Source organism: Elephantulus edwardii, unplaced genomic scaffold, assembly GCF_000299155.1.
Source record: "Elephantulus edwardii isolate Elephantulus edwardi_28Jun2011 unplaced genomic scaffold, EleEdw1.0 scaffold00104, whole genome shotgun sequence".
NCBI lineage: Eukaryota > Metazoa > Chordata > Mammalia > Macroscelidea > Macroscelididae > Elephantulus > Elephantulus edwardii.
The window spans coordinates 3,624,032-3,634,381 of record NW_006399854.1 but is presented as its reverse complement, the minus strand read 5'-3'; the positions used below and the strand labels follow the sequence as shown (position 1 = coordinate 3,634,381).

At 49.2% G+C, this 10,350-nt stretch overlaps 1 protein-coding gene across 1 annotated transcript; it reads left to right on the top strand.

Annotated features, from left to right (window-relative positions):
* The first annotated feature begins 4,572 nt into the window (after positions 1-4,572).
* SIX1 (SIX homeobox 1) lies at positions 4,573-7,979 on the top strand. The gene is made up of 2 exons (XM_006891779.1): positions 4,573-5,399; positions 7,427-7,979. Exons 1-2 carry the CDS (start codon positions 4,840-4,842, stop codon positions 7,719-7,721), a joined length of 855 nt encoding a protein of 284 aa, XP_006891841.1. The 5' UTR covers positions 4,573-4,839; the 3' UTR covers positions 7,722-7,979.
* The last annotated feature ends 2,371 nt before the right edge of the window (positions 7,980-10,350 follow it).

The window sequence follows — 10,350 nt, the reverse complement described above, 5'->3', positions numbered from 1 at the left end:
AAAAAAAAAAAAAAAAAAAGAAAAGGAGTGAGGGGGACCAGAGCGTCTTAAATTCTTAAGAATTGATTCTTGTAATCACCTCTTCTCCACTTTTCAGAGAGATGCACTTGGCATTTGATGTTGAGTTTCTGACTTAGTCCTGGCGGTTGGCGAGTCCCCAGGATAAAACCTCTCAGAAAGCGGCTAAGTCGGCCTTTCTTCCCCAGGTGGCCTCGCTGCCTTCTCTCGCCCGCCCCCTGGTGCGCCCTCACCTCTTGCCCGCTCCTCCACTCAGCTTGGGGAGTCCCCACCGAAAGGGTCGTGCGCCCCCGCCCGGACTTCAGAATCTACAAACCTGGAGCGGCCTGACTGCTCTGCCCTTAAGAACTCCCTAGCATTATGAGGGAGCAAAAGGATACAGGCGCTGCCAGACGCTGTAGTGGACGAAGGGGAAGACGGAGGGAGGAGGATTCCAGAGAAGTGGATGGCGAGAGAGATACTCACACTCAGGGAGAAGGAAAGCGGTTTGTCTCTTAGATTGAAAGAGAAAATGAGATAGAAAGATACACACAGAGAGACACAGGGAGAGAGGCCAGAGGTGGGAACACATTCAGAGAGGGGGGCGGAAAGATGACCCCCCCCCCACACACACACACATTCCAGCTCTGCCCCGCAGCCTGGGCTCCCTCCTGGGATGATGTTTCTAAGTCCAGCCTGTCAGTCTCTTTCCATTCTCTGCCCCCAGAAGTAATGGCTTTTGGAAAGCAATGGGAGAAGAAGATATTGTTGGGAATGCGGGCCTGCAAGGCTTTGAGCCGTGCTCCCCACACTCTTCCCTTTCTGTCTATCCAGGAGCTGATGGCACCCGGGTGGCAAACAGGATAGACTCCCTTAGCGTCCTGTGCCAGAGCTCCTGGTTTTCGCACCAAAGAAGCGGGATGTTAGTCTTGCGCTTTCCCCGCTTCCAGGAGAAAACGTCCGCCCTCTCTCCATATATAAATATATTAAGGGACAGACAAATCCTCATTGTTCAGAAATAAGCGGAGGAGGCCGTCCGGTTCCCCTCCGCCCGACAGAGCGAGGCAAGGAGGGCTGGAGGGAGGTGGGAGCCGCGCGGATCCGGTGTCACGTTGCAGATTCCCACTAAAGATAACGAAACGTGATCTATTTTTCAGAACAGCAAGTGGATGGGAAAGAACCTTGACAACACAAAACTCATTTACTAATGGACTGGTTTTGGGTTTCTTTTCTCAGAGCCCCGCAAATCGCCCTGCCTGAGCTCTCGGCCTATTCAGACCTCGAGGGGAGCGGCAGCCCCCAGAAAACAGGTGGGCGGCTGCTGCGCCGGGCCCGCACTGCGTGTCCAAACTCCAGTCCTAAGGGGAGTGGGACACCTCGTCTCCAATTAAACACAGGGAGAGAGGAAGGCTGTCTCATTAACTCGCGTTCGGGGACTCCTAGTTGTATCCCAAGGACATTAACTTCATAAATTGTCTCCAAATATCTGTAGACAGAATAGGAACTCTCTGGGTGGCAAAGGAACTCCAAGAAAGCTGAGCATCTTGCTCCAAGTCGGGAGTGAAACAGGGAGGTCCTAGCTGGAGCTTTCTGATCCAACAAGGCCTTATGCACGACAACCAGCGAGACTCGCCTGCAACAATTCCACCTTCTGCCACTCGGGCCAGGCCGTTGCTGCGCGCACTTGGGCTGCGCCGGGCACAGGAGGGCCGAAAGCCCCAGAGCTGCAGCTGGTCCTGGTCGAGGTCCCTTCTATGGTCGCGATGTGCAGAGGGCGCTCACCGACCCGCTGGCTTAGCGTTGCCTTTAAATCTCCGACGACACATCTCTGTTTCTTTCGTGTGATTTGCATTGACAGCAAAGGTTTTAAGTTACCAGAACAACTCAAAACCTTTCTGTGTGCTATTTAAAAGGGATCATTTGGTTTATGTGGTTTGTAAATTCATGTCATTTTACCTCTTTTAGTGGTTTCCAGCGAAAGGTTCCATTTTGGGAAACCTTATATAGCTGAGGCAATAATTAACATTTATAACAATTGGTTTCTCTGACCTAGGAATGGAAATAGTAGGTAGGCTCCTTGGTACAAAGCGTAAGGCACTTTCCTTTCTAGTTAGGCGACCTTTTGAATTAAACAAGGGAAGAAATGCTGGCAGGCCCTGGAGGGGCATCCGTGGGCACAACCGTTTATCAACCCGGTGCCCTGATCCACAGTCACCCTCGCAGTGGTTACCAACATCTAGTACGTTTTAGTTCTTTGAAGAGACATGAAAACAAGTAGTGAGGGAGGTCTGGAGGATGCCAGAGAAAAGGTATTCGTATTAGTGTCTAATCGCAGTCTCTCTGCTCATGGTCATCCCCTAATTAACTAAGAACGCCGCACACCCTACTCAATATATCCTTTGTCTTTTGAGAGGTGATTGTCCTTACACCCTCCCCCCCCCTTCTTGAACTGTAATTCTGCGCACTTGTTCCAGACTTTAGGGTATTAACTGATTTTTAGAGCTGAGTTTAAGCCTCGTTCAGGTCCTCACACAGCTGCCTTGTCAATAAGGATCTGTTCCAAGCAGAGACATTCCTTCTGGCAGGACACTGCAGGTCCTTAGGACTCCATCTGAAACATCATGAGCACGAAAATAAGTCAGCGAGGGAAAATTACCAGGCACATGGGCTTGGGCGCAGCCATGCCAGGGGTCCAGTTTAGAAAGTAAGTCATTAGGCACAACACGTGGCAGGGGCACTTTTAAAATAATATATGCTCATTTTAAAAAATAAGGTTAAATTTAATGAAATATCAACGTCTGCTTCCGTGGTCTAATTGCAAGGGATGCACCGTTTCAGGGATGCAAAGAGCACTATGAAGAAAGTTTCAGATGATGTACTTGGAAACTCCCAAGAGGCAGCCTCTCAAGTGGCAACTTCTTGTGAATTTAAAATGCAGGTTGCAGGGGGCACTGGGCTCAGTGCTGCATCTTAAAGCCTTATAAATAATATGAGAGGGAAACCACACAAATGCTTCCCTTTCTCCCACTTACATTCCAATATGCAAATGGTTCTTTTGTGGTGAGCTCTTGGTGGATGGAATCAAAACATTTAAAGAAGACAATCGCGTTTAAAGAGCCTAGAGTTTTTCTTTGCACTGCTAAGAGGGCACATATAAATCAAACACTTTTTTGAAGTGTACTTAAAATTCTGTTTTGAACTTATCTAATCAGAGATAAGTAGAGTCATAAAGTCACTCTCCTTCTACCATTCAGCTCCCCTTATCTTCAGGCATTGTTCTTATCTTCTGCCAGTCTCAGCTACTGACAATATATTATCTTTGTTTAGAGAGGCTAATTGTTTTCAAAATCTCTTAAATAATTGCTTTGGAACAAGATGTGCAAATGAGGCTTAAGATAATTACAGCTTCATTTGTTTGTGCAGTTTTACTAAGCATTCCTCACACACGCACAAAATAGCAGAGGATGGGACTTAAATTGCAGAACATCTCATTCCTTGGCAGTGAAACACACACACACACACACACACACACACACCCGCTTTTTATTTAATCTTCTTGGAGCCACTGTCGTCCTCGCTTTGAGGGCAGTGTCCCTCTCAGAGCTGGACAAGGATTATGTTACAACAGGACGGTTATTGGAGCCGAGCACAGTTTTATTTAATTTACACCCCATCCAGCGCCTTTCCTACAAGGTCCCAAAGCATTTTTGCTAATAGCAGCTAAAGCTTCTCAGCATTCCTCGGTAGGAGATGGCATTGATGGGGAAACAAAGTCTAGACACCTACCGACTGAAACCAAAGAACCCTAAAATACCAAATCACATATGAACCTTCCAAGTCTATCGGCTCAGCAACTATTCTCTAAAAGGTAGTTCTTTTCTTGGTCCCAAGTCTTCACAGCCCTTTGAGAAGCGCAGTCCAGTGAGAAGTACCCGCGCTCCTTTGAAGGCACGGGTGCCGCGGGGGCGGGGAGAGGAGGTATTAGTTTTGACTCCCCGCAGCTGAAGCGAGCCCGGGGAGAAGCCGTTCTTTTAGCGACTGCAGCCCGGAGCCCTGACCTGCTCTTGTATTATTTATCACATCCCATAAGCTATTCATCAATCCATTATTTATTCATCTCAACATTAAAGTAATTAAATATGAGCTCCTCGGCAAAGGGCAATTTTGCAAGGGACAGGGACGGGAGTGCGGAGAGGAGGGGGGTTTGAAAATCTGGAGTCATTGATTTGTGCAGAGATGTGAGCGGCTCCCCCTAGGTGACACTGGAGAGGGGGCTCAAGTTGCAGGGCGACGCGCTCACTCCCGCTCATCTCCGGCTGCGAACTCTCCCCCACCAATTTCCCCCAAGCCTTTTCCCACTTCTCCAGGTCCTTCTCCTCCCATGCCCCCACCCCCGGCTCAGCAGGCTCGCCCACCCCACGCGGGGCGGCGCAGGCTCCCGGCCCCGCCAGGCGACGCGCGGGCTGGCCAGCCCCGGATAGGCGCCGCCCGCAGCCAATCAGAGTCCCCGGGACGCTGCGCGCTTTAAGGCAGCTGCGGGGAGAACAGAAACCAAGTTCCCCGGCAACAAGCAGCATCCACCCGGCCTGGGGCCGGAGCCTGCGAGGCCCGAAAAGCAAAAGGAGTGCGCCGGCGGCTCCGTGCGCAGCACGACCCTCGCCTCTCCGCCTTCTCGCCCGCGGGTCCCCATCTGCAGACTCCGTTCACGTCTTCGTGGCCGACAAGCCTCGGGAGGGGGTGAGGAGCCGCCGCCCCCCTTCCCGCTGCCGCCGCCCCTGGGGCTTTTCAGGCTCTCCTTTCCTTCACGCGCGCCCCGGCCGCGCGCCCCGGCCGACCCCAGCCATGTCGATGCTGCCTTCGTTCGGCTTTACGCAGGAACAAGTGGCTTGTGTGTGCGAAGTGCTGCAGCAAGGCGGCAACCTGGAACGTCTGGGCAGGTTCCTGTGGTCGCTGCCCGCCTGCGACCACCTGCACAAGAACGAAAGCGTGCTCAAGGCCAAGGCTGTGGTCGCCTTCCACCGCGGCAACTTCCGCGAGCTCTACAAGATCCTGGAGAGCCACCAGTTCTCGCCTCACAACCACCCCAAGCTACAGCAGCTGTGGCTCAAGGCGCACTACGTGGAAGCCGAGAAGCTGCGCGGCCGGCCCCTGGGCGCTGTGGGCAAGTATCGGGTGCGCCGAAAATTCCCGCTGCCACGCACCATCTGGGACGGCGAGGAGACCAGCTACTGCTTCAAGGAGAAGTCGCGGGGCGTGCTGCGGGAGTGGTACGCGCACAACCCCTACCCCTCGCCGCGGGAAAAGCGGGAGCTGGCCGAGGCCACCGGCCTCACCACCACCCAGGTCAGCAACTGGTTTAAGAACCGGAGGCAAAGAGACCGGGCCGCCGAGGCCAAGGAAAGGTACGCGGCGTGCTTCCCGCGGCTCAGGCCACCCTAGGGAGCCTTCCTGTCCCCTCCACCCCTCCCTTCCCTGGCGGACCCCCGCCTGCGCGCCTTCGCCGGGTGCTGGAGTAGGGCTGTAGGGCCGCGCCCAGGCCTCCGCAGTACTGCTGGAAAGGATCGCCTCTTAAAAGATGGGGCTCTTTGGCTTTGAACTTCTGCTCGTGAGTTTTTTGCGGTGTGAGTGTCGGGAAAACATTGGCACTAGTTTTGTTGTTCCTGCCTCATTGGTTGGCTTGAGCGAGAAGGCGGATTGCAGAGTTTTTAAATCAATGAGAAGGGAAATGCTTGCTGGCATCCCAAAAAAGGGGTACCGCGAGGGCCTCAAAGTCCTCACCTCCTCGCTCCCCAGAGGGGTGGAGCTGGACAGGGACTGCTTGATGCCCATCCCCCGCCTCGGCGATCACCCACCAAAGGCTAGCCGGTCGTTTAGGCAGGAGGTTGCCAGCTTCCTTGGTCCTAGCCGGACAAAGGATTTCAAGGGAAATCCACCAAAAAGAGAGCTTTGGGGTGGAGTTGGCGCAGTGTTTATTCCCCAGCGCCCCACGCCCAGGAAGGATGGCTCCTCGCCGGCTGCCTGGAGCGCGCCAGGGCGCAGTGGCGGCCCGGGACCCGCCAGCCCTGCTGTCCTCACCGCGGTGTCTGGGCCAGGAAGGGATCTCCGCTTGTGCGCTCCTCTCTAGGGAAGGAGAGAGATTTAAAAAAAAAAAAAAAAAAAAAACCCAAATCAAAACAAAAAACCCAATCCCAACCTTGTCTTTACCTCTGTGCCTCTTGGCGTCAACACCCTTGGTCACAGTTCGCGATTGAGGTTGGGAAGCGCCTGGGGACCGCGCGGGGAAAGTGCCTTGAACCCTCGAAGAAGCCCGGGAGCCCCGGACCGCTGCCTTTCCTTTGTTGGTTTCTGAGCCTTGGACTCGAGGATCTCGCCTCCTTGTTCCCCTCTAGTGGAAAAGCACAGGGTCTGGATAAATCCAGGCTGGACCGCGCTCTCTAGAGAAGAGAGAGTGGGACAGTGAGGAAAGAGAGAAGGGAGACAGACTGGCGCTAGGAAGGGGATGGAAGGTGGATGAGCACTGAGAAGGCGGAAGCAGTAAGGGTGGAGAAACCCCCAAGTTAACCTGAACTTAGAATCGACACAGAAGCACACTGCGCCTGCAGGCAGGCTGTTCAGGGCCTCGAAGTTTCTCCAACCGAGAAATGCGTGCGCAGGTGCGGGTGTCAGTGGAGAGTTTGAGAAAAGGTCGTAAGAGGCTGGAATTGCACGAGTAACATGGTGACTAGGGGCTGTGCAGTTCCATTTAGATCTTAGTTACAAAACAGCTGTCCTGTGAGCCAGGCCCAAAGGCCCACTCCCTGATACAGTCGGAGAGACTCGTCTGTTTACTCAGGCCACTGGGCCGCTCTGCGCGCTGCTTCCCATGACCTATCCTATGCCTTGGAAACCACAACCTCCGGGCAGGCGCGGAGAAACTCCATTTAATTGTTTCCTCAGATGGGAACAGGGCTATTGACTTGACTCGCCCCAAACATTTTGTGCACTGGGCTCTACGTTTGTACCCAGATCGTTTTCTTCATCATCAACAACCATTTGTTAGGGAGATTTTTTGTTATTGTTGTGTTTTAAAGCTTAGTTGTTTGGAAACATGCCGTTACTTGGTAGATGTTTCAAAGAGCTGCTTGGAAGTTTAAAAGATAATTTTGTTTTTTCAAATAAGCCTTGCCGAACTAAAGTTCTGAAATCTGGAAGGGCAGACATTCTGCATAACTGGCCACTTCTCCAGTCTCCTCTTGACTCCTCACCTCCCCCATGACCGTTGGGGATGGGTGGGAGGGCAAAGCTCCTCCATTTGGGTCCTTGACAGATTGCACAATGGCCCTTTCCTCCTTTCAGCTCTCCTCCCTCCCTCCCTCCCTCCATCTCACACTTTTTTAAAAACCTTTTTTTTTTTTTTTGTAACCATATGGTGTTGTCCTCTATTTCTCAGGGAGAACACCGAAAACAATAACTCCTCCTCCAACAAGCAGAATCAACTCTCTCCTCTGGAAGGGGGCAAGCCGCTTATGTCCAGCTCAGAAGAGGAATTCTCGCCTCCCCAAAGTCCAGACCAGAACTCGGTCCTTCTGCTGCAGGGCAATATGGGCCATGCCAGGAGCTCAAACTATTCTCTCCCTGGCTTGACGGCATCGCAGCCAGGTCATGGCCTGCAGGCCCACCAACACCAGCTCCAGGACTCCCTGCTCGGCCCACTCACCTCCAGTCTGGTGGACTTGGGATCCTAAGTGGGGAGGATATGGGGCCTTCACAGGATGGCTGGAGCAGCAAGCAAACACAGCAACTAGGACACTTGTATATAGAAATCAGGAACATCTTTGCAGCTTGTTCCTGGGATTCTTCCCGCATTAAGGAATGGTGGACTTCCACAAATACGTTTTTACAAACATCAAAACCAACAGCAATTCTCAAGCTTAGTCGCCCTGACCCTCTTCTCTCTGACTCTTTCCACTTTTCTGTTTTCTCTCCCAGTGCATAGATCAAGGGGGGAGGGGAAAAAAATAAAAAAACCCAACAAGCAAAACTGCCCAGTTTTGTTTTGGGCAACCAATGAGTTTGCTTCAGTAACTTCTCTTTTGTTCCAAATGATGGAAATTACAAAACAACTATATTTTAATTATTTTTTATTTATTTGTAGAGAAATGTTTTGGGAAGAGGAAAAGCAAATTTCAAAAAGAGAGAGAGAAAAAAAATAAGAACCCCCAGTGTGGAAGAAACTGGTTGCTTTCTTATGGTGAATAGGAAACTATGATCTTATAACTTCTTGAAGGGGAAAATTAAGTTTACATTTTTCATATTTAGTGTTAAACAGTTTTATGTAGATGAAAATGAAAGTACAGTATTAGGGAAAAAACCTAAACAAAAACCAAGTGCCTAAATGTCTTAATGCTCTCTATGTGAGACAGTTAGAAATAGAAGTGACCATTAGTAACACAACTATTTTTGTCAAATTTAGTGGATTTTTTTGGTTGTTGTTGTTGTTTGTTTTCTTGTTGGTTTTTTTTTAAATGGTAGGCTTTTAGCATGCATCAATGTGAAAAACAAAACAAAACACCAACCAATACTTTCCTGAATGCCATTGCTTCTTATGCCCTGGAAAATTTCAAATCTGTAGCTTATTTACTCCTATGAAGGGTTTCTCCCATTCCTAGTTTCTAGTTTGCAAAAGTATGCCAACAAAGTTGGCAACCTGCTATTTGTTACCCAAACAGCATGTGTTTCAGGTTTATTTTCTATTGTACCTAAACCAGTCTAAATTAAAACTTAGTAGAACACCGGGAGTACGCTTCTGTTTCTGAAAGGTGAGTTTTTTGTTGCTATCACTGGGCCCTATATATATATTTTTTTAAAATTAATAGTTTCTTTCTTAATGGTGGTTATGAATTGCGGGGGACTTTGAAAACCATCACCTGAACCAAGAATAGTGACTTGGTTAATATATGACAGGAAAAAAAAATAGTGAATTTAGCTTGAGGGTATTTATTTATTTTTAAATAATGATTGAGGTATGCAGTATTGTTTACCACAAGCTCTTCTCCACAGCATTCATATGTTAACTGGCTCTTTTGTGTTAACAAGTTTCTGACAACACTGTGAAAGTACAATAATTTATCAGTTTGGAGAAAAAGGAACAAGGATAGCAACATTGTGAATTAATCTGTACAAATAGAAAACAGACCAGCAGGGCAAACACTCTTTCACACAGCTGCCCGATAGTGTCCAGAAAAATTCCAGTAATCATGTAGGCTCCATATTATTTTCACCAGGGGCAAAAATGATGTACCTTCTGTATTCAGCTTTTAAAACTAGTGAAACAAATGGCATTATTTATTAAAATTCTCCTCAGGATAACAGGAGTGGTTTGCTTGTGCTTTGTGAAAATATTATTCTCCAGGGAGAATTTTTTTCTTTTCTGACACAGACAGTTCCATAATTTTTATTTGTTCCTCATCCATAAGTGTCACCACTAATAGACTAATTTCCTTTTTACTCTTTCCTGTCCTCTTAGAAGTGTTTGTGGGAACTCTAGAAGTGTTTGTGGGAAGTTAAGTTCTTCTTATGAGCAGGTTATGGTTTGTTTGTTGGGTTTGGGGTTGTTTGGTTATATGTGTGTGTGTTACTTTCTTTTTTAAGAAACTGTCAAATAACTTTGACTGAATTCAAGGGAGAAAGAGCATCAGGGACTGTCCTTCACTAAAGTCACTTTTACTTATAAAGTCATTTTCCCCCTTAGTGACCACCAGATGTGCGCACAGCCGCTCAGAGACCATCACTTGGGTTGGGAGCTCTGGGTGCCAATCTCCCTTGTTAGTGTTTTGGATCATTAAGTCAGTGTTTATTTAAGTCACTAGGGTGTTTATTCTCCATGTCTTGGGCCACGGAGAAATGCCACCCTCTGCAGGAGGGGCTCTCATAGGGGATCTCCACACATTCTTCACATTCACTCCCCAAAACAAACACCCTGCACAAAGATAGCTTTCAATGACCCTGACAGGCTTCAAAGGACACTGCGGAAATCTCCCTGGAAAATAAGGAAGGGCCAATTACTTTAATTTCTTACATGCTCTCTCTTCCTACTCCGGTGACTACCCCCTACTCATCCAGCCTGCTCCAGAGGATTTTAGACTCCTGCAAATTCTGTTCCCAGGGACACAGGCCCTCTAGCCTACTGCCTCTGTGGTGAATCAAGTGTCTAAGGATAAAGTGAGGAGAGGAGTAGTGCCGGCCGGTCCTGTAAAAGCCCCTGTGATTACTGCTTGTAAACTCGTTAAAAGGACAGTTTTCTGTCACAGCTGTAAACTCTTTGTAAAACCCCTGGCACTGGGTCCCGAGCGAGCATATTCCAGATGTGTTTCG

Coding starts and splice junctions, on each gene's coding strand:
- SIX1 (XM_006891779.1), top strand. CDS start 4,840: ATGTCGATGCTGCCTTCGTTCGGCTTTACGCAGGAACAAGTGGCTTGT. Junction 5,400..7,426: donor GCCGCCGAGGCCAAGGAAAG/GTACGCGGCGTG, acceptor TCTATTTCTCAG/GGAGAACACCGAAAACAATA.